Source organism: Anoplophora glabripennis, unplaced genomic scaffold (assembly GCF_000390285.2).
Source record: "Anoplophora glabripennis isolate ALB-LARVAE unplaced genomic scaffold, Agla_2.0 scaffold651, whole genome shotgun sequence".
Lineage (NCBI taxonomy): Eukaryota > Metazoa > Arthropoda > Insecta > Coleoptera > Cerambycidae > Anoplophora > Anoplophora glabripennis.
The window spans coordinates 101,829-126,625 of NW_019416811.1; the positions used below are offsets into that span (position 1 = coordinate 101,829).

The 24,797-nt window shown below is 34.7% G+C and overlaps 1 protein-coding gene across 1 annotated transcript in view; it reads right to left on the reverse strand.

Annotated features, from left to right (window-relative positions):
* Window positions 1–496: 496 nt before the first annotated feature.
* Window positions 497–24,797, reverse strand: part of LOC108910887 (integrin alpha-PS1) — a 57,819-nt gene continuing 33,518 nt past the window's right edge. The window contains exons 13-16 of the mRNA XM_023455500.1: window positions 13,332–13,570; window positions 13,045–13,274; window positions 9,871–10,092; window positions 497–3,835 (exon numbers count right to left, since the gene is read on the reverse strand). Coding sequence (XP_023311268.1) covers window positions 3,617–3,835; window positions 9,871–10,092; window positions 13,045–13,274; window positions 13,332–13,570 — 910 coding nt within the window. The 3' untranslated portion in view covers window positions 497–3,616. The remainder of the gene's footprint in view (window positions 3,836–9,870; window positions 10,093–13,044; window positions 13,275–13,331; window positions 13,571–24,797) is intronic.

A 24,797-nucleotide genomic window follows, 5' to 3' on the forward strand; every position in this document is an offset into this window, starting at 1 on the left:
GCAGTCCTTCGAAGGGTACTGGCCCCTGCGCAGTCTGAGTTGTATTTAACATTTTTCTCTAAAATGCTCTCCCGCCGAGTTATTCTGCGTTCTTATACTTTTGTTAGTTTGACCTTGTGGGGGCCCCAAGGTCAAAAGGGAGGAGTCACTCAAGGTCATATCTGAACGTAAAACTTTTCGCTCTTTTCATTTCTGAGGTCAAAAGTATAGGGTCCCATTTGAAAAATCACATTTGCCCTTGAAATGATCTTCAAGGTCAAGGCCAAGGTCAATGTCAAGGTCCCCATCGGATAGCCAAGGAGAAATCCTGGAACTTTTGTATTATACATTTTTCTCTAAAATGTTCTCCCGTCGTTCTGGTACTTTTGCTATACCCTGTTTAGTAGCATGCAGTCGATTTTTGTTTTAGGTTTGTGNAGAATAACTCGGCGGGAGAGCATTTTAGAGAAAAATGTTAAATACAAAAGTTTCAGGATTTCTCCTTGGCGATCCGATGGTGACCTTGACATTGACCTTGAAGATCAGTTCAAGGTCAAATGTGATTTTTCAAATGGGATCCTATACTTTTGACCTCAGAAATGAAAATAGCGGAAAATTTTACATTCAGATATGACCTTGAGTTCTCCCTTTTGACCTTGGGCCCCAAGGTCAAACTAACAAAAGTACAGCAATGGCAGAATAACTCGACAAGAGAGCATTTTAGAGAAAAATGTTAAATACAAAAGTTTCATTGTTTCTCCCTGGCTATCCGATGGTGACCTTGACATTGACCTTCATCTTGAAGATCATTTCAAGGTCAAATGTGATTTTTCAAATGCGACCCTATACTTTTTACCTTAAAAATGAAAAGAGAAAATCCACTCCTTGTTTGGTATGGGTCCTAACATCTTACAATTAGACTGACTACAACTACTGGATCCCCACCACCAATTCATGTGCTCCTGGTTGACCCAGTCTCTGATGATAGTTTTCACCCAGATGAAGGACAGTCCTTCGAAGGGTACTGGCACCTGCGCAGTCTGAGTTGTATTTAACATTTTTCTCTAAAATGCTCTCCCGCCGAGTTATTCTGCTTTCCTATACTTTTGTATAGGTCCACTCAAGGCCATATCTGAATGTAAAACTTTTCACTCTTTTCATTTCTGAGGGCAAAAGTATAGGGTCCCATTTGAAAAATCACATTTGACCTTGAAATGATCTTCAAGGTCAAGGTCAAGGTCAATGTCAAGGTCCCCATCGGATAGCCAAGGAGAAATCCTGAAACTTTTGTATTATACATTTTTCTCTAAAATGTTCTCCCGCCGTTCCGGTACTTTTGCTATACCCTGTTTAGTAGCATGCAGTCGATTTTTGTTTTAGGTTTGTGATTAAATCATACTCATACTTTATTTTATGACCTAAGAGATCAAAACTAATGGAAATTGGAATGACAATTTGGACTTGGAAAATGAATAGTTTTTTAATAAATCACACTTGGTGTTTTGAACATGTACAATTTTTACAAAAGGTAATTTTCTATGATTTTAAATTACATTAGCAGATAGTAGCAGATTTTTCGTTTCATATTAACAAGTTTTAAAAATAATTTTAATTTTTCGACACATACCAATATGAGTAACTAAATAAGAGCGTTTTATTCCGTGTCTTCTGTCGGCAGCAGCGGCAGAGTACCGCCATCTGTACATGGTGCAGCAAACAACACACTCGTAAACCACAGACCATAAAATAATTAAGGAAACTGCATTCGAAAACACAATTAGAGTAACCTCTAATTCTACTATCTAATAGATGTCACTGTACCATAATGGCGGTAAATTTAAATGTAACGAAATATACTAAGAATAAAAAGTATTTCATAAGTAATACATCACAAAACAGCTACTAATAGTTTATTTAATAATTGAAATTAACGTGAACCATTAACGACTGTTCCATGACCCATTACTTATGAAACACTTGGTTAAATGAAAAAGTTAAAGCAGTGATATTTAAATGTGTGACAAATATACAAACTCATTACGTTATGAATATTTAAGTATGAAAAAAAAAACGTACAGGGAGACTTTTAAAGAATTTGAAAAAATTATTTACCTGCCTTTATATAAAATGCATTGTACGGTTACTTGACAAAAATTATGGTTAGATACATTTGTTTCGAACTAATTATTGGTTCTCATCAGTGCGATGTAATGTACTACACTTATAGCACTTATAGCAAATAACAATTTTAAATATGTGCATTTCCGTTTTTTGAAAGGTGGAGGTGAGAAATCATCCTAAATTGAAGTTTGGCAGCTCGTACTCTGAAAATTCTGTAATGTTACGTTAACAAATTGTTTTGCTGAATGTTGGATACTATCCGAGGATTCCAAGGTGATATTATTATAATTAATAGGTGAACTTGTAGTTGATCCTCAAAAGCACTTCCTATCCTATTACTGTTTTTTAAACATTTTAACTCAAAATGGTCTTCATAAAAATAATGATGTGTTTGTCGGAGTAAATTCTGATCTATATAATTTTCAAACTGATTCTATCACGTATTACAGATATTCATATAGTCGGAAATGTTTTTGCAATTTGGAACACAACATTGACGTTTAGTTCTACCAGGTACTCATTTTGGATAAAAAACGAAAAAAAAAACAGTAAGGCAGTTTAGATGATTGATTCAATAAATCCCTTATTACATTAATCTAAAACAAAACCAATTTATTAATGCACAAAAAGCGGGAACCTACCTGAACATAAAATACTTATAACCTCAAACATTCTGTTTCTGTATTTTCTGTTGATTGAAAGATTGGAAATACAAACAAGGCTTTTTTTCGCGAGTATGTTGTAGTATGTGTAGTGTGAGTGAATGAAGGGATTTAAACTAAGATATGACAACTAAGATCAAGAGAGATAGAAAAAGTAACTACAAGTCAGATGTTCACCAATATTCAGTTGCGAAAAAAGGCTACAGATTCGATCTGTGGTTGCAGATTTCTGTTTAATAATTTCTATAAAGGACAATGTTTTGCTGCACCAACACGAGATGGCCTCAGTGAATGCATGCTCTGTCCGCCCTGTCCAATAAAATCCTCTCATTTATTTACTCATATGATTATAATACCAGCACAACCATTTTAATACAAATGCGGAAAAGACATTATTTGTCAATAACTTTATTGATATTCATACGAAATGAAAATTGTTCAACAAGACATAGCTTAGTTTGTTAACATCGCTAAAATTAAGTGAGACACTCTGTATAATAAATGAATGACAATAAGTCAATTTGTATAGTAAATTTCTAAAGGCCTTTAGAAATTAGCTGCCTGCAGGTAAAAAAAATCAAAGATAAAGTTTCCAATAACATTTCTTCCACTATAGTTAATAAATCGAATGATTTATATGATGCTTTTTGGGATGATTTTTAAACTGCTTGATTGACTTGTATATCAAACGTTCACCGTTATTTGCAACCGATCTTGAAACAGTCTGCACCTACATAGTATAACAATTTAAAAATTAAGTACTTAAAAATATGTTCAGCATTAGTGCGAAATATTGAACTAATAAATAAATAACACCTCTATCACATTTTGATTCAAAACAAAAATAAATATTTCTATTTATTTGCAAGTAAAGTCTCGGATTCACCTTTCTTCTGTAAATTACCGGAGAGTGTAGGATCGTTACTAACTCGTTTCCTTTTAAAGAACCCACATTTATATAGTATCACTATAAGGAGGATGAGCAACAGAAGACCAGCTAAAATTGCTCCTCCAATTATCCACCAGTTGACACCCTCTGTTAAGACTATTTCTGGATATGCTGTCGTTTCAATCTAAAAATAAAATTTTAAATTAACTTTTACCTGAGATTAATTTCCATTAATGTAAATAAACTAGTCACAAAAAGTAAAGGATAAAAAAAGTCCTAAACCTTTAGGTGATTTTTTAAAAGGCTGTAACTTAGCGAAAAATGATTGTAGAGCTATAAAAAAAATTGAAACTTGAAGTTTCTAATTTCAGGATGAGAAAGTAAAAAGTTTTCAAGATTTTTGCTACCCTTCAAAAGGTTTACGAGTTTCAATAAATTTTTGTTGGCAATATCACCTGTTTGCTCTTTTAACTTGATTCATACTTTTTAATTTTAGCTGTTCAAGAGCTTTGTACGATGGTTTGTCGACAAGTTATCGTTGTTCAAAGGAAAAATGACCTTTTTAGCTTTGATAATTATGTAGGACGCTCTGTAAGTCTTGTCGTTCCACTATAAAATGTTACTGTTTTTTGAATTATATACTGTCACATGTTACACACTTACGCATACGCTCAAATCAGCTATCAAACCAGTGATTTAATTTCTCTTTTGAGATGGAAGCGCAACATTCATCCCAGGCAGCTAAAATCTCATCGTCTGAAGAAAACTTGCGTCCTTTTCATTGATTTTTCATGTACGGGAAGAGTGTGAAGTCACAGGGTGCTAGATCGGGACTGTAAGGAGGGGGATTTTGGTCTCAATGCTTGAAGCGTGGCGAAAAGCAGGAGCAAACACGATTCAACATACCAATCTGTAGTAACAGTACATTGGGTATCTAAAGGAATGGTTTTGATTATGCCGCGACAACCAAAAAATCCAAGATCATTTTGTTCTTGACTGAACGTGACCGCTTAGGCATAGTCCACCTTTAAACACCCATACGCGACTTTGTGATTTTGTTGGTACATCATAATAAAGCCAAGTTTCGTCTCTTGTAACAATTGAATACCTTAGAAGATCGTTCGGATTTGAACTGTGTGAGCATCATTTTGCACAATTTCACACGACGCTCCCTTTTCTAGTCAGTTAATTTGTGTGGTACAAAAAGTGTACAAACTTTGCATATTTCCAGATGTTCATTTAAAATTGTATCTATGGTCTATGCAGAAATGTTAAGGGTTTCCTGGATCTGTTATATGTGATTCGGCGGTCTTCAAAAAATAGTTTTTGAATAGCGGCTATTGTTTCGGATGTAGTCACTTCGCACAGCCAGCATGGACGCGGATCGTCCTCTAATTCAAATATTTCTCTTTCAAACTGTTTGACATGTAAACATGAATATGCACGTATGTACTATATATAAATATAAAAATAAACCTTTCAGCTTTTGATATTGTGCCGAACGACAAGACTTACAGAGCGACCTCTGTAATTACTCGGGAACTAATGATCATACAGAATATCTAAGCAGGGTTTTGAAAACTTCAACGTATCCTCTATAAAACATTCTTACTGTTTTTAGATATTTTTTTTAATGTAAGAAACTTGATTAAAAAAGTGGTAAAAAATTGTGTATTTAAAGATTTTTGTTAAACTTGATTAAATATTCTGTAGCCCTAAGTATAGTTTCTCCGATATCAATTGAAGAACCAAAAGATTGATAGTATGCAGTGGCGGCGCGTGAACATTGATTGAATGTGTTCTGCTTAGGGTTGTTACATTTGTTGAATTGAATTTCGGGACATTAAGTGCCCGGAGTCTCTAAATGGCGCCGCAGGCGAAAAATTTTAAAATTTTCAAGGTCACGCGTTTTCCTGGCCCTTCTGAATTTCAAGGAACAATGAATTTATAAAAAAATATAGATTTTCACAGAAATGATTTTTCAAATTGATACCTTTTTGAAATATCTATTTACGAATTACCTACTGATGGTATAAATAAATTGGAATAAACTAAATATATTTTATTAAATTATTGAATATTGTTTATAAACAAAAAAATCGTTTGTGAAATTTACCAACGATTCAACGAATTTTAATTTTCCTCGGCGTGTTATGATTTTTTCTTTATCTTTTTTTATAATATATGTACATTATATTATATTCCGGGAGTTATACGTGCAAATCCGAAATCCGGGACCATACAGCTAATTCCCGGTACAATCACAGAAAATCCCGGTCATACCTATGTGGCTAGATGTTCTTTTAATATTAATTATTTATTAATTTTATGAGTCCACAAAACACATCAGGGTTGTCCGAATTTTCTGTCTCGTCGTGTCCGCAAAGTGCTAATTCGAAAGCTCCGCAAAATTTTATGCAATCTATGATTTTAGATAATACATAACGATTTTTCATAACCTGTTCATTGTGTTTCCATATATTATCCCAATATGCGGAATCTAACCGACTTCTTATGTTTATTTTACCTAAAGACTTAATGACTTAAATCTTTCACACTGTATATTGTCCATGCTTTATTCCCACCGAAAAGTAAGCACGGAAAACAAAACAGTGAATTTTTTAAATCACACCCGCACGCCCACCCTGCTTTTGTGTATACATTATTGTTTTTTTATAACTTTTACTTCTTTTATTTTTAGTTTATCCTCATAAGGCAGAGAACCAAATCAAGTTTTTTTTTAAACGAAACACTATTCATTTTAATAACTATAATATCCATAGACGCCTAAACAAAAATATTCACACGTGCCGCTCGCATAAATAAACCACCACATACCACGTACGAAATATTACTGCATTTACTGCAGCACAGTGGCTGTCGCTATGCAGCCGCAAAAGCCCCTATCTTCGTGTACTGGGTCATGTGCCTGATTAGCTAATAAAAACAAAGGACACATCTAACTGTTTGCTGTCCACATATTTTGTATATGAGGTTGCATATATTAAGGAGCGTAGCTCGCGTCGCAATAAATAATAATATAAGCTCCTAGATTTATTTTAGAGCAAGTACATTTGGATTCTTTAAATATTTTGTTGATATTTAATATGATTAAATACATAAAATTTTATGTGTTCTGCAGCTCCGCAGCTCTTATGGTAAAGCCGCCACTGATAGTATGTACCAGGTATTGAAATATTTGAAAAACTTGTTCCCATATTTATTTAGCCATACCCATATACAGGTCTGGTCGAACTAAAAGTGGAGGCGATAGAAATGTATACGCTTAGTTGAAGAATGCAAGCGCGGGCAAAGGAAAACGATCACAGTTGCATTTGGGCTACTGGGCAATAAATCATAGCAGATGACAAGTGGTTGATAAAATGCCCAGCAGTGCAGTGCAGCAATGCGGAATTTGGTGTGATTCAGGTAATTTTAATTTATTATAGGCACCTTCTATCAATCATTCATATTACAATTGCAAAAGGGAGAAATAAGAGGGATATTTTGTTTACTGATATTATCACAACATAGAATTTTGGAGACCTTTTGAAATGGAACAAAACGAAATTTACCACCAATATAATAAAATTGTTTGAGGACACAAATAATTAAAATATGTTGTTGGCCAAATGAACATGTAACAGAAATTTTCTACACATTATTTACTAATTATAATAATTTTTACCTTTAGCAGAAATTTTTTTTAGGGACGCCTATAACAGCACTGATTGTCAAATTTGTACACTAAGTGATCAATTTAAATCAAATATCTTCAGAGATATTTTTTGAATAAATATATACTATATATTTTTTTTAGTTTCAACACCCAGGCTTTATAAAGGATAGTAGTGTCTATTTCTCAAATGAACAACTTTAATGTAAAAAAACCTTAATATCAAGTTCTGGCATTATTCTAAGTCCAGTGAATATTCAGAGTAAAGGTCACAAATAACTTTCTAATCTGGAAAAATCACTACTGTTGTCGAAAATTTTCCATAAAAAAATACGGGGTGTCCCAGAAATAAGTGTCAAATTTATAACCATGTAGTTAACACATTTATTTGTATCCCTTAAAAATAACACTAACAAGCTGCCTATGGATTAAAGATTTATACAGGGCGATTCACAGCTTATCCAAAAAAAAATTAGGAATAGATGTGTCATGAAAAATGGAGTTAATATCGTAAAAAAGATTTTGTAAAATCCTTATAATTTCCGAGAAAAAAATTATTGAGGTTGCACAATTCGCTCTCTTTCCACATGGCCCCAGGCGATTCCGAATACTAAAATCTGATTTAAATATTTAAACATTTTTGTAATAGTGTTCATTCTGAAACACCCTGTGTTAGAATATAAGCAGCATATGCAAGTGTTTACTAAATACTACTAGACTCTCTGAACCTATAATAAGGGAGAGGGGCATTACACTTTCCAGGGAAGTAAAATATCTAGGAGTGATACTGGATAGTAAGCTTACCTGGAATGCACACTTAGAAAAAGTGGTGAGTAAGGCAAAGCAGACATTGTGTGTATGCCGTCGCCTTATTGGGAAAACCTGGGGACTGAAACCAAAGATGTCACACTGGTTGTATACGTCGATAGTAAGACCCAGGATTCTTTACGGTGCTGTGGTATGGTGACAGAAAACACAACAGACCACAGCGAGGGAAAAACTGAATAGAATTCAGAGATTGGCCTGTTTAGGTATAACGGGGGCGATGGCATCGACCCCGACAGCTGCACTAGAAGTCATGCTAAATCTGCTACCGCTGCATATAGTGGTGGAAAGAGAAGCGCGGCTAGCAGCATATCGACTCAGGAATAACAATGACTGGAGGGGTGATTCCCACTCCAGGATCATAGACACATCTATGTCGGAACCAACTCTTGGGATGGTATCCGACAAGATGGTCCCAAGGTTTCACTTCCACAAGCCATTTGAGACTCGAATAGAGGATCAAAGCAAGTGGGAGGAAAGGTTTAATACCCTGGAAAGGTAGAGCCTAGTATGGTTTACAGATGGCTCCAAAATGACCAGAGGGACGGGTGCAGGAATATATGGACTCAGACCCAGATGGAGTGCAAGCTACAGTCTGGGGGAGTTCCCTACTGTATTCCAAGCAGAAATCTTTGCGATAATGGCGTGTCTGGCAGAGAATGTACGTAGAGGTTACAGACGTAAACTCATATATATATTCTCTGATAGTCAAGCTGCAATTAAAGCTTTAGCCGCACACAAGGTAAGTTCAAAACTGGTGTGGGACTGTTTACAAATGCTGACTGAACTGGCCACCAACAATACAGTCAGACTGTGTTGGGTGCCAGGGCACAAAGGCATTTGTGGAAATGAGAAAGCGGATGAACTTGCTAGGAAGGGATCCGAGACAGTGTTCATTGGCCCGGAACCCTTCTGTGGCACATCTCCCAGTGTGGTCAGGCGGGCCCTGGGCAAATGGACAGAGACAGATCATAGGAAATACTGGACTTCAAGGTCAGGACATAGCCATTCTAAGGAGCTCATGGAGTATCCTTCGAAGGGAAGAGCGAATGAGCTACTGAGCTTGAATAGAATCCGGCTCAGGAGAGTGACAGGACTCATAACGGGACACTGTCACTTTAGGAAACATCTACATAAGCTAAAGCTTGTAGACAGTCCAGTCTGCCGAGGATGTGAATCAGCGGATGAAACTTCTCTGCATATCCTGGGCGAGTGCCCGGGATTTGCACGTAGCAGAATGACGCTCCTTGGGAGACCCTATTTGGAACCCAAGGAATTGAGAGAAGTGTCAGCAAGAAAGCTTTTGGACTTTGTAAAAAGGACAAATCTACTTGCTGAATAGGACTAACAGTGGAACACACAATAGGCCTAATTAGGCCGCAGTGCTATGGGACTTTTTAAAGGACCAACCACTAGATGAAGATGAAGATGAAATACTACTAGCACTAATTAGTTCCCAATTTTGTCCTCTTTGTTGCTTTTTATTAATTTAACTAAACATACACTTTAAAAAATTATATTATATTAAAAACCAAGAGGTTTTCGAAAAAAATTGCACACTCGCTGCTAAATGACACAATCAAAATGATGCCACAACATTGTCGCCACTGTCCTTTATAAAGCCACTGTACCTCGAACATTTTACGGAAGCTATGACATAAACTTAGAAAACACCCTGTATACTAAATAAATCTAAAATTTTACTCAAATATACTTACAGATGACTGTGGGACTGATTTACCACTGATATTGAATGTTTTATCGGTAATTTCAATTTCTATTTTAGATCTTATTGTAACCCAGTCTACTTTGCTATAGTCTTCTACTAGTGTTGAATTCCATATGCGACTTTTAATATCCACATAAGCTGTATTATCTTTTCTGAGATCTTTAATTGAGCACATTATTTCTACACATTTCGCTGTACCGTCATCGCAATCCTAGAAAAACATAAATAATTTTGTAATTAATACAGATACTTACATTATGAAACATATTAAAGTTTAAAATACAGGAACTTGTAGCTGAATCTTATAGAGCAACAAGAACAGAACTGAATTAACTCTATCAAATAGGTATTTCATGATAGTGCACATACGTGCAAGTGGTGATATCAGGAATGAGACTCTGATGAAATCAACATATACAGGGTGTAAATTTAAGGGCGAGGGGGGTTGAGGGATCAGTTTTTTAGGGGTAATAGAACATGCTCCCTTGAATACGAATAGGGAATTCTTTTTTTTTTTAACAAACAGTTCAGTTTTAATTAGCTTTTCAACCTAATTCTTGCATATGCCGCCACTGGGCAAGGTAAGCTGGGGCATCAAGAAATTGTATTTACTGCACTCTCAGCATTGCTAGTTGTTTTAAAATCAACATATATTGAGTAAGTAAAGTTACAATGGATGTATCTATAACTTAGCAACGAGTCATCATATTTTTTGAATATCATTGTGGTCGAAACACCAAACATTAAAAAAAGACATTCTGTTGTTTCTAAAAATAAAAATATTTATTGTTTGCCTAAAACATAATAAACACCAGCATAATGTCTTAAAAACCATAGCTTTAGTGTCCTTACACTTGTTTACAATTATTTATTGATTTTTTTTCCAAAATACCAATTTGAAAAAAATTGTTTGAAAAATGCACATTTGTTAAAAATCATAAGGTTAATAAAAGAGTGATCTTTAATTTGTTATATCTTGGGAACGACTAAGACTAAATATAAAAAAGACAAAAAAAAAAAACAAAAAGTAAGATAATACAGTGAAAATTGGTTATAACGACCTTCAAGGGACCATTTGTTTATGGTTGTTATAACCGATAGATGTAATAAGCAATTACATATATTTTATTTAGACTTTATTTTAATTCTATCCTTCCAAATTGTTGAAATCGTAGTGTGACACGTCACATTTTTTTTTGCTATGCTTGCATTAGCTTCTCCATTTTCTAGCCTCCATATTATATGTACGTGATTTTTTTCATTATTAAACATTGTTCTTTTTGACATCATGATAGAAAGTGGTAATTAATACATATAATATAACTGTATGCATAGAGAAGTAGTAATTTGTCTACTGGTACTAACTGGTGTCAAAAGCCATATACCACCATTAGTCGTTGTAACCGATAGATTCTATGGTAAATGTGTATAAAAACGCGTTGCTAAATCTGAGATGTCGTTGTAAACGGTGTCGTAGTAAATGATATTTTTAATATGGTGTTTCCATAGGATTTAATTGTCGTATAAAGCATGTCGTTATAACCAATTTTCACTTTATGTATGTACAGTATAAAATCGCACTAATCCGGCACAATTAAAAACTTAAGAGTGCAGTACTGGAAAATTCGAATTAATGGAATATGTATAATGTAACAGTCTTAAATTAAAAAACATTACTTTTAATTTTTTATTAACAACTGATTGGTACATATGTACATACATATACATTTGTGTGTGCATATATATGTATATTGTAATGTTTTTATTTTTCTGTAAAATAATTTAAAACTAAATAAACTGAACTATAACTGTATAAACTGTATTTTTCAAAGATAGTAGACAAATGTGGAAAAAATAATGACGAATTACTGGACATGCCAGTGTAATAAACAGCCGGATTATAAAGGTTCCAGTGTATTTGCAATCGCGTAGAAACGTCAAACAGAAGGAATTCATACCATACCCTATATAAAATCCTTCATACAAGGATTAAATGCATATACATTTAACCTATTTCACAGGCCACATCTACTTTATCACCCATTTTTAAGGGAGATAAAACCCATGAACATTTTGTCACACCATCCGCACACCAATACACCCCCTCCCTCTCAATGGCAAAGAATCAACCCCCAAATGGCGTTACATACGTCTCTGATTTGTTCCACTGATCGGTTCTCCTCCATCGCTTCTGAAGATGATAGATCCCCACAAACATAATGTCACGCTACCTTGATCTTCTCCAATGACGCACTGAAATCACCCTTCAAGCAGGGGAAAGTGCGTTTTGTATATCTACTTATCCAAAATCTACACACCAGTATTTCGCCCCCCTGTTACTGTTTTAAAAAAATGTTATTATACATCTCTGCTCACATTTTGCGTTGCCCAAATCAAACGATGTGGAGGTGATCACTTTTTTTTGTTTTTTTGACTGTTTTAATTTTTATTTTTCTATTTAATTATTGTTAGTTTAGAACATAAACATATACCATAGTGTAGTGATTAAGAACAACTGTGGCTCCTGGAACAGGTTATATATGCCTGTCTTCGGGCAGTTTTTGGATGCTTTTTTTTTTAACGGTGTGGGTGGTATGACAGTATGTTCATGGGCTTTATTTTATCTTCCTTCCAAATGGGTGACATCGCTATCCGCATTGTGTTTTTACTCTGTTTACGCTCGTGTATGAAATGCTAAAAAAATGATAAAACTGACTAAAAAACAGACAAACAAACCATCTGCCAGGGTTTTTATGATAAGAACTTTATTTATTTATTTATTTATTTATTTATTTATTTATTTAGCATTACAACTGCTCACAGGAAAATCCCAGATACAGAGCAGGGAAAAACAAAAAATTCAAATTCGATTTTAAGAAAAGTTGCCAAAATTTATATGAACTGTAAATAATTACAAAAACTTGTTGATTGCCAAAAAATCAAATACGAAATATAAATTACAATTCCATAGTAAAAATTGCTTAAAGCAAATAATAAAAAAAATACATCAATTTATTTGTCCTTCCTGTTGATAAGGTGAAGTCCTTACCTAGGAATATCAGAAGGTGGCAACCCTAAACGTGGTTACAAGTAAATGTATAATGTGACCTAATAAAGTCTTAATGAGAATTAAAAATTATCAAATATTTTCATTATGACTTACCATAACAACAATTTTACGTTTTTTTCCACCACGTTCTGTGATTTGAGTGGGTACAACATAGTTTACATCCCGTTTCCGCCTAGAATGGACTGTTGCACTTTTATTGGTTTCCGTGAGGGAATCATGTCGTGTTAAATTATCTGATTCATCAATTTGTTTAGCTAAAGTTAGATTTAATTCGTTGACCTTAGATCGGTCAAGAACTTCACAATACCCAGTGACACCAGGACCTAAAACAGATCACTAATTAAAATCACATAGTTCTCTTTACACTTTATAGTATTTACCACTAATTACTGGGACACTTTCTAAGTATAACAACCATTTCCCTGGTCTGCTTCCTGCGTCAGGGCCTGGAGAAACTTGTATTGGCCATCTTACAGTAACTTTAATATCTGGCAAATCCCATTGCCCATTGTTGTCTATTTGATATTTGTGAGTGACCCTTGCTCCAATATCCTCTAGATACTTCATTGCAGATTCACCAACAATTTTTCCTCCATAGAATAGATTAGAAGTTCCTTTCCTAATAATAATAATAAGTATGGAATAAGTTTTTAAAAATATTTTTTATAATTATTCAAGAAACTTCTCAAGTAGTAACATCATTTACGTTAATTCTGCTATACAGGGTGATTCACAACTTATCCTAAAAAATTTGGGAATAGATGCGGTATGAGAAACGGTGTCAACAGTGGCGGCGCGTGAACATTGATTGAATGTGTTCTGCTTAGGGTTGTTACATTTGTTGAATCGAATTCCGGGATATTAAGTGCCCGGAGTCTCTAAAAATGGCGCCGCAGGCGAAAAATTTTAAAATTTTCAAGGTCACGCGTTTTCCTGGCACTTCTGAATTTCAAGGAACAATGAATTTATTTAAAAAATACAGATTTTCACAAGAATGATTTTTGAAATTGATACCTTTTTCAAATATCTATTTACGAATTACCTACTGATGGTATAAATAAATTGGAATAAACTAAATATATTTTATTAAATTATTGAATATTGTTTATAAACAAAAAAATTGTTTGTGAAATTTACCAACGATTCAAGGAATTTTAATTTTCCTCGGCTTTTTTTATATATATGTACATTATATTATATTCCGGGAGTTATACGTGCAAATCCGAAATCCGGGACCATACAGCTAATTCCCGGTACAATCACAGAAAATCCCGGTCATACCCATGTGGCCAGATGTTCTTTTAATATGTCGTCAAGATCTGCACTAAAATTTATGAGTCCACGAAACACATCAGGGTTGTCCCAATTTTCTGTCTCGTCGTGTCCGCGAAGTGCTAATTCGCAAGCTCCGCAAAATTTTATGCAATCTATGATTTTAGATAATAAAAAATAAAGATTTTTCATTACCTGTTCATTGTGTTTCCGTATATTATCCCAATATGCGGAATCTAACTGACTTCTTATGTTTATTTTACCTAAAGACTTAATGACTTAAATCTTTCACACTGTATATTGTCCATGCTTTATCCCCACCAAAAAGTAAGCACGGAAAACAAAACAGTGAATTTTTTAAATCACATCCGCACACCCACTCTGCTTTTGTGTATACATTATTGTTTTTTTATAACTTTTACTTTTATTTTTAGTTTATCCTCATATGGCAGAGAACCAAATAAAGTTTTTTTTTAAACGAAACGCTATTCATTTTAATAACTATAATATCCGTAGGCGCCTAAACGAAAATATTCACACATGCCGCTCGCAGAAATAAACCACCACATACTACGTACGAAATATTACTGCATTTACTGCAGCGCAGTGGCTGTCGCTATTGCAGCCGCAAAAGCCCCTATCTTCGTGTACTGGGTCACGTGCCTGATTAGCCAATAAAAACAAAGGATGCATCTAATTGTTCGCTGTCCACACATTTTGTATATGAGGTTGCATATATTAAGGAGCGTAGCTCGCGTTGCAATAAATAATAATATAAGCTCCTAGATTTATTTTAGTACATTTGGATTCTTCAAATACTTTGTTGATATTTAATATGATTAAATACATAAAATTTTATGTGTTCTGCAGCTCCGCAGCTCTTATGGTAAAACCGTCACTGGGTGTCAATATCATAAAAAAATTTTTTGTAAAATCCTTATAGTTTCCGAGAAAAACATTATTAAAATGAATTGATTATTGAAGTTATAGTACATTCAACCACTACATAGCTGGACAACTGTAGTCTCTAGCGTCATTTGCAATACAAGTGGAGAGACACGTGACCTCAGAGACTCCGGATACTAAAATCCATTTTGCAGTCGTCGTTGCGATACTGTTTACCTGTTATCTGTGGTGTTTACAATAGTTTTTTCGTAGTTAGTGTCAAAAATGGTTTGCGTGTATAGCAATTCGGAGTTGATGGATATCATTTTAATTTATGGTGAATCAAGACAACATTTGTATTATGGTCAAGCATTTGTGTTATGGTGAAGCAAGACAAAATTTGTCGTAGTTCATATAAACTTAGTAAGACGGACCCAAATGTGTTTACATGTTGGTTGATAAAATTTTGAACAATTGTTGTTGTAACATTGGGTATGTCAAATGATTTTATTATTTAAAAACACAAATTAATTTTATTAATTAATAAAAGCAAAAGCAGTTGGATCTGTTGATATAAAATAGGTGCTATAAAATTCTATTTATTTTATTCCTTTCTAAAGTTTTTGTTCGTTTTTATCACACCGCCATGCCAGTCGCATTATGCAGGTCAGGTTTTACAGTGGGCCAGTTTCCAGTGCCGTGCAGATGTGTATTTTTAAATCATTTTCAAACTGCCCTTTTAGATTTTTTCTTTATAAAATTGTATTTGTAAGAGTCCCTTGTACATCCAGCATTTTTTTTGGATAAGTTCTGAATCACCCTGTATGTATAGACAGACAAAAGTTTTTTAAGAGTAATTTTTCTGATTCTAAACTCTATTACCCAGATTTGGTGGAATCGACGCCTATCCGAATAAAATAATGATATAATACATATTTAAGACACTTTGTTATTAAAACATACAAAAAGGCAATTTATAATCAATATTTTTCATTCTATGTAATATTCAAATTAAGTTAATAGGCTATTTAGGTGCAACCGAATTATTAATGATGCAGCCAGAACTATAGTTTTGTGTCGGTCAACAAACATGAACGATCGCAAAATCCAGAGATTTGTGGAAGTTTGTATGACCACAGATTTAGAAAATGATTTGCTATAGAATTGGTTTCTATGTGCATGCTTCTGTGATTGAGAGATCATCATTTGCCGACTCCACATCATTGCCCTCAGAAATGGAGAGATCCCGATTATCGAAGTCAGATAATTGAGTTTATATTTACTTTAAAACTTATTGCGATTCACAGTAACTGACAATGTTACTAGTTTGGTTTAAAATTAAATTTTAATGACACAAGAAGGAAGAATGCTGATATCTGCAGGAATTCTTCTTTAATTATGTAGATATTTTGATACATCACAAATTTAAAAAAAAAAAAGTTGCTATGAACATGTGACCGTAAACGCTTGGTTTTCGGTACACAGGGTGTTCAAAATTAATGAAAATATGTGGTTTCTTCCAAGTTTCAAACAGAATTGAAGAAAAATATTATTTAATTTTATTGATTAATTACTTGAATTATTAATTTAGAAATTAATTTGATGTTTTGGCACATTTAACAATAATTACCTAGACATGTTATCATTTATTTCGAACACGGTGCAATCTAGAACTCTGCAGGAAGAAAACATTTTTAGTCTTTCCCTTAACTGGCAGGCATTATACTCTTGGGCAATTATATCCACTGTATATTTTTCACCTGCGCATATATACGTTTTAACCATAACAAATGGGGTGAAAATGACTAGAATTCGCTTAAATCCGAGTATCAATCGTGCGATAAACACCTCTTTTTTTTTCCATGAGATATACATACATACATACATACATGTATATATTGTCGTGACTGCCCAGATTTTGCAATAACAACTCCTTTGTTTCACTTTTAACTTGTTTTGTCATGATTACGTTGTTCTTTGATTAAGTTCTCACTTTATGTCATACGCATATAAGAGCCCTGTTGAATTTACTAACATTTTCGCCCGTGAGGAATGAATCTGTANCCCTGTGTAAGTGAGTCTGTTATTTCAGAAGGTAAATGATTGTAAATTTTAATAGCCAGACAATTCGGCGATTTGCGAGAAATGTTATATTTACAAAAGGGTAAACGGAATTTATTGCAATTCCTTGTGTTGTAATGGTGGATTTCAGAATTTAAAGAGAACTTCTGCTTATTCATGAAAACATAAACAGCAGACTCAACAATAAAAAGACTGCACAAAGTTAAAATTTTATATTTTTTAAAAACATCTCTACATGAATCCAGGAAATGTATATTTGCAATCAACCTCAGAATACGCTTCTGAACAACAAAAACATCACTTGACAAAGTGGACGTACCCCAAAATAAAATTCCATATCTCAATCTCGACTCCACCTGTGCATAATATAAACTAATTAACTGATGGCTGGTAAGTACCATTTTAAGTCTCCTGAACATATAACTAACTGAATTTAATTTAGCAATTAAGTTGAAACAATGTTCTTTCCAATTCAAATTTTCATCAATCGTAACACCCAGAAACTTTATATTTCTTGAATTAGAAGAAATTATAGAGTCTTTTAAAATAACATCAATTTTCGGGCAGTTATTTTGCCTATTATGGAATCTAATGGCCTTTGTTTTAGAACTGTTTAAGAAAAGACAGTGAGTTTCAAACCAAGCCAACAATTCGTTCAGAGAGCTCTGACACATTATATTTAAATTTTCAGAACATGGAGATGAAAACAGAAACGCTGTGTCGTTAGCATAACGAACAACAGCGGCAACAGGTGAAGCCGAGTCAATGTCGTTACTATAAAAAAGAAAAAGGATAGGCCCCAGCACAGATCCCTGTGGAACTCCCATGTTATTAATTAAAATATTAGAATCAATATTATCTTTTTTTATATCATCAATATGATTAACACAAACATACTGAGGTCTATTACTCAAGAAAGATTGCACCCAATCAAGTGCGACGCCTCTAATACCATATGCCAATAGCTTGTTAATTAAAATATTATGCTGAACACAGTCGAATGCCCGACTAATGTCACAAAAGATACCAACGGGACCCTCGTCAGATTCAACACAATGAATGATAGTTTCCAAAAGTGACAAGATAGCGGTATTTGTAGATTTACCACAGATAAATCCACGCTGACTAGGGGAAAATAAAGTTTGCTTATTGACAAAGGGTAACAGTCTATGCAAGAACGCATACTCAAAGGATTTAGAGAAACATGACGTTATGGTTATTGGCCTATAATTTTGAACAAATTGGGGATCGTTTTTCATAAAAATGGGAACGACTTTACCCAATTTTAATCTTTCTGGAAATACACCAGTGCTAAAAGATAAATTAATTAGATACGTTAACGGCTGCATTACCACCGGTAATGCCTTTTTCATAATAAACATTGGCACTTCATCACATCCAGCTGATCGCTTATTTTTCAGTTTTGCATTTTTTATTAATTTATTATGGCGGATTTTATCTTGCATGTAGAATTGATTGAGCTGTGGAAAATTAGTTTTCAAAATGTATAAATCCTTCAATCTATTACTAGACAATTTTACATCATCGGTAACTCATTTACAACTATTGTTATCCAGAGAAAAACAATATTTTTTTTTTTAGGAAAGTATTTATTAAAATTTAACATAATTTATTTATGAAAAATTCGTATGCATTATTTATATCAGGTACTGAATAGATAAATGACCAATCATCTATTGACAAAGATTCCACAAAGGATGCTGTGCTGGTTGCACCAAAATTGCGCTTATACTGTGAGATACGCTTACTGTACTCGTCCCGTAGACTAGATGATTCAAAAAGAACAACACGATGATCTGACATATTATTATCTACAACACATACTGTAGATTCACCAAAGTTCGTATATATATGATCAATGATAGTGGAAGAGTTATCCGTCACACGGGTAGGCCACTCTACCACCTGATGCAAATCAAAGCTCTGCAATAATGACAAAAGAGAATCATACACAGTTCTATTTGCAGAATTAAGACTAGCATCAATATTGAAATCACCCGCCAGAACAATATTAACATTGGGTTTGTATAAAAACTCTAAAGTATTTAAAATTTGTTTAAAAAATTGTTGAACATCTCCATCAGGAGATCTATAGACAGTTAAAATAATTAAATTTCTATTACTTAAAGTACAATTAATACCACAAATCTCAAAATCCTTGTCAATACAAAACCGATTCAGAACAATATTTGAGCAATTGATACCATTACGCGTAAAAATTGCAACACCACCACATTTAAATTTTTTTCGGCAATAGTAACTACTTAGCATAAAGCCACTAATATTCTTAGTAATAATAGAGACATCGGAATCATGAGTTTCCGCTACACAAATATAGTTAATATTACTATTTACAAATTCACACTCTAAGTGATTAACCGATTCAGCATTTAAACTTCGAACATTCACTATTAAAAAGTCAGGATCAAACATTACGTTGCACCCTGGTTCGAAGGGCGTTTCTGGAAAAACTTGCTAACACAAGCACCCACGGGCCATATATTAGGATTCATTGCTCTTCTAAAGTTTACTTGATTAATAGATACTTTAAACGAGGAGTATACATTTGGTTGCATCGGAGCGATAGAAACGCAATGTGCTTCAGGGAAAAATTCATTCAGCATCAATTTGAGATCGTCCGCCGACGTTTTGTGATCCACCCTAGTTACATGAAGGTGGACGACTTTCGGCACCCCTTTTATAGCGGACGTTGTATTACAACCAACAATCCTTTGTCTCTTCTTACGATTATTTGTTACTACTTGCCACTTCTCTTGACGATTTCCTTCGTCCCTCGTATTCTTCTGGCTGCTAGTTGTAGTAGAATCTGTCACGGTCGGGGTAACATCATTCTGTATACTAGCAGAAGGATCTGTCATGGCTAAATTAATTATTTCATTGCACTTTTGTTCAGTTTGAACTTTTAAAATCTCAGTCGAGACCGTCTGTTTATTTACCTTCGTATTTTGTTTAGGTAAAATATATCGATCGTTCACGTTATCACTTTTTTCTTTTCCTTTATCAGATTTACTTTTTTGCAGAGGTGTTTTAGGAACGATCGTTGGAACCATTTTCGACAGTAATTCAATATGTTTGTTTAATAAATCAATTTTTTCTTTTAATTCGTTAATTAAAGTGTCCTTCTGTCTAATAATATAAAAATATACGACCTTTTCAGTTGTCTTATCTAATTTACTGATTTCTTCCATAGCGTCAAAAAATTCAGCATCAATTCCCCCTGTGGCTTCTTTGTTACAACAAATTACTGTGTTTTTGTCATCCAAAATTTTTACGTTTTGGTTATAGTATTTAACACAACTGGTATGAAATACATTGTCACACTTTACATATTTAACACCCGTAATTAACTTAGCTTTACAGCGTTTACAGCTTAAGCCATTGACAGACACGCCCGTACCGCTCGACATGACGCTGACATAGACATCTTAACATAGACTTTTTTAAAAAATATAAGGAATATATTACTTCAGATTACAGTTTTAATTGTGAGGATAAGAATACAATACCACAGGCGAATATATTTATATTATCCATAAAAGGCTCTATAGAATTGAGCCGTGTATGAATATACGAGGGTGGTCTGAAAAGTTTCCGACCTCAACATGAAGCACTCGTAAATAAAAGCTAGTGAATTTCGTTGTTGATCTGTTGACAGTTACTCACCAAAGTTTCAGCCATTTTGGACGCGCAGTTGTTATGTAACAGTCGTTTGAATTTTTATGAAAATGGACAAAATCGAGTATCGAGCTGTCATTAAATATTTGTTTTTGAAAGGCAATACGCCTACGCAAATCAAAGATGAGTTGGATTCTGTATATGGGGATTCTGCACCATCATTTACCACAGTGAAATTTTGGGCAGCTGAATTTAAACGTGGCCGTAAGAGCTTGGGAGACGATGAACGTTCGGGACGTCCAAAAACTGCAACTACCGACGAAAACATCGCCAAAGTTAACCAAATGGTACTAGACGACCGCCGAATTAAAGTGAGAGAGATAGCAGAGGTTATGAACATGTCAAAAAAACGTGATTGTCACATATTAAATCAACATTTAAACATGAGAAAGCTGTCCGCGCGTTGGGTGCCGCGTTTGCTCACGTTAGACCAAAAACGTGTTCGAATGAATATTTCCAACGCTCTGTTGGCGCAGTTTAGGCGCAATAAATCCAAGCTTTGGCGCCGATTAATTACTGTAGATGAAACTTGGATACACCATTATATGCCCGAAACAAAAATACTGTCCAAACAGTGGACTGCAAAGGGGGAACCAGCTCCAAAAAAAGCAAAAACTGTTTTTTCGGCTGGGAAAGTGATGGTGACTGTTTTTTGGGATAGTCATGGAGATATTTTAATCGATTATCTTCAAAAAGGAGCATACTCCGCATCATTACTTGACAAGCTGAAGGCAGAACTTGCGGAAAAAACGGCCTCATTTGCAGAAAAAGAAAATCCTGTTTCACCAAGACAACGCACCATCTCACACCTCAGCGGTTGCCATGGCGAAAATCTAAGAATTACGGTTTGAACTGCTTCACCATCCGCCTTACTCACCAGATCTAGCCCCAAGCGACTTTTTGTTGCCTCATCCAAAAATTGCGCTCGGAGGACAGAGATTTTCGTCAAATGAAGAGGCAATCACCTTCGTGAACAAATTTGCAGAGAAAAATGCCGAGTACTATTTGGACGGGTTACAGAGATGGGAGCATCGCTGGGAGAAGTGTGTAGAGTTACAAGGAGACTATGTTGAAAAATAAAAAAAAAAATCTGAAAAATGTCTTGTATCTTGTTAGGTCGGAAACTTTTCAGACCACCCTCGTATTTGTCATAACCATTAGACAATGACTTTAAATTTGCATATTATCTTTATAACCAGTTAAGAGGTTACTACTTTGTTATAAAACAGCGTGTCGAATGTGAATGGGAAGAACTAAGAGGGCACGTAATTTCAAATCACCCCTTCCACCGTAGGGGCTGAGGAGGGGGTGAGGGTGGTTTTTTTTAGATGTACCCTATTCATTTTGTGAGTTTCGGATTCTACGCGTAAAACTACCCCCGAAAGCGCGTTCTTGCCGAATTCGCACAAAAACCAAACCCACCACCCTCGTATGGACTTTGTCGTTTTTTCGATGACCATCGTTCTTGGACACAGCTCCGTCAAAAATAAATATAGAAATCTGAAATTTTAGGGGTGTACTATAAGTGGGGAGACCTAAGAGCGAACCTGATTTCAACTGGCCCTTTCCACCTTAGTAGGTGCAGAGGGGGTGAGGGGTGGTCTTTTAGACGTACCCCCAAGAACGCGTTTCTGGGGGTAGTTTTACGCGTACAATCCGAAAATCGCAAAATAAATAGGGTACGTCTAAAAAAAACCTTCACCCCACCCCCTAGGGTGGAAGGGGTGAGTTGAAATTACGTGCGCTCTTAGGTCTCCCCATTTATAGTACACCCCTAAATTTTCAGATTTTTAAGTACTACTTTAAAGCAGTTTCTTTATTATCATAAGTTTTTGATAATTTTTATTTCAATTTTTATCTTTAATTTTTTTTAAGTACCTATTGTGATATACAAAGACTAAATTTTCTTGTTCTAGAAATTTCCCATTTTTTATTTGTGGGTTGATAAAACTAAATTGCTAATAAACAGCGTACTTGCTTATAAACAGGCATTGTATCATATTAAGTACGCAACAAAAATTAGAAGTCATTACCATCATAATTATAATGAATTTATTAATTAAAACAACAACCTATTTGAAATAGATTATTACTTTTACTATAAAGTGTCTTAATGTAAATATGATAAAAAAAATAAAAAATTCCAATCTAAATATGAAAAAAAATAAAGATCACTTGATAACTTTTCTAACAGTTCATATATATGATGTGTATTTGGTGTCAAATTAATCAGCAAGGCATTAGCAATATAAAAAAACTAATTTGAGTATAGTTTTTTTTTAACAAAATTCATCTGATATATATAATGATATATATTTTGATATATATCACCCAAAACTAAATAGCATGCTATTTTACATCACTACTGTATACACATTCAGCATATCGTCCCTCTTATCACGTAGGGGCGTATAATCCAAGAAATGGATATACACATACGCATCTACGTGATAATAGGGACGATATGTTTAGACTTAGAACTATCAAACACTTTAAATAACTTCTATAAAACATTACTTTAGTCATGCTTTAGCTTGAACAATTTAAAAATTTACTGTGATAATTCATTTTTATTTACCAATATCAAGAAAATATTTGAAAATATGCAATCGATTTTATAAAATTTTAAAAATACGTTCATGTAAACCTCAGTTTCTCAAAAATGGTTCAATTTAGCATACTAGAACAAAAGTATTAATAGTCTAAAGATCAATATTAAAAAATAATAATGATAGAATTTAAATAATACTATGTAGATTAGTGACCAAATGCTATATAAGTATGAAACTTTTTCAATAGTGCAAATTTCACTTTCACTTAGCAATAAACTAATTACCCACTGTTAGACGAGTAGTAAATTATATTTTATTTAACACTCCACATTGGTCACATTCAGCACAAAGTAATTTATTTATAAGATTAGTTATTATTTCGTAGTTGATAAGTGTTGCACTGAGTGACATTTGTGTCCATCATGTTTAAGGGTTATTATCGTAACTTAACTTAAATTTTCCTGTGTTATTATCATTAAGTTACCTCTGCTTGTCTTTTTTTTATTAAAATTTCTTGCTACATAAAACTACTCCTGATAAGTGAACGATCATTTATCTCCAAGGACATTTAAATAAAGGGGCTCCTCCTGGGAGCTGTATGACCTTGTCGCTGGTGGAGGGGCTTAAGTAGCTACAGTAAACCCAAGAGCTAAACCGACGGGAGTTTTATACTCCTGGCAGGGTCACCCAAGCCGGAAAGGTCGAAGGAGAGTAGTGAAAACTAAGAAACAGCTCAGCTACCCAAGCCAAGGTGGAAACGCATCGTGCCGAGGGCTGAATGGTGCGGGGGTAGGTAAAAATGTCGCATCGCAAACGATCTCTTTGGGGAACCTGGCGCACCCCATCGTATTTAGCCTTCCGTCAGGCATGGGGCACTACCTGGCGGTGACTTTTATTTCCTCCAGACTCGTGGGACCTTTATGGACCATAAATCAAAAAAACGGGAACCCGAAAGGGGGCCGTCAACATCCGCCGGGGAAGCAGTAATTGCTGACCAGGCGGAAAATAAAACAGCCACTGGGAAGCAAACACCAGTGACTACTATCTCTAGGGGAGTCGACAGACTGAACCTGGAAGGTAGGAAGAAATTGTCTGGTGCGCAAAAGCGCAAACTTAAAAAACTGCGGAAGGCAGAGGCGGGAAAAGGACAGGGGCCGGTGACGGAACCTGGCTCAAGTACCACTCTAACTCCGCAGGCTGCTGAACCGGGGCCAAGTGGACTCGGGAAGAAACGTGGACGGTCGGACGGTAGTGAGCCGATTTCCGACCGGCCTGTTTCCAAGAGGCCTAAGGCCACGGGACAGCGTGGCAAGACTTACGGGGAGGCGCTGTCGGGGA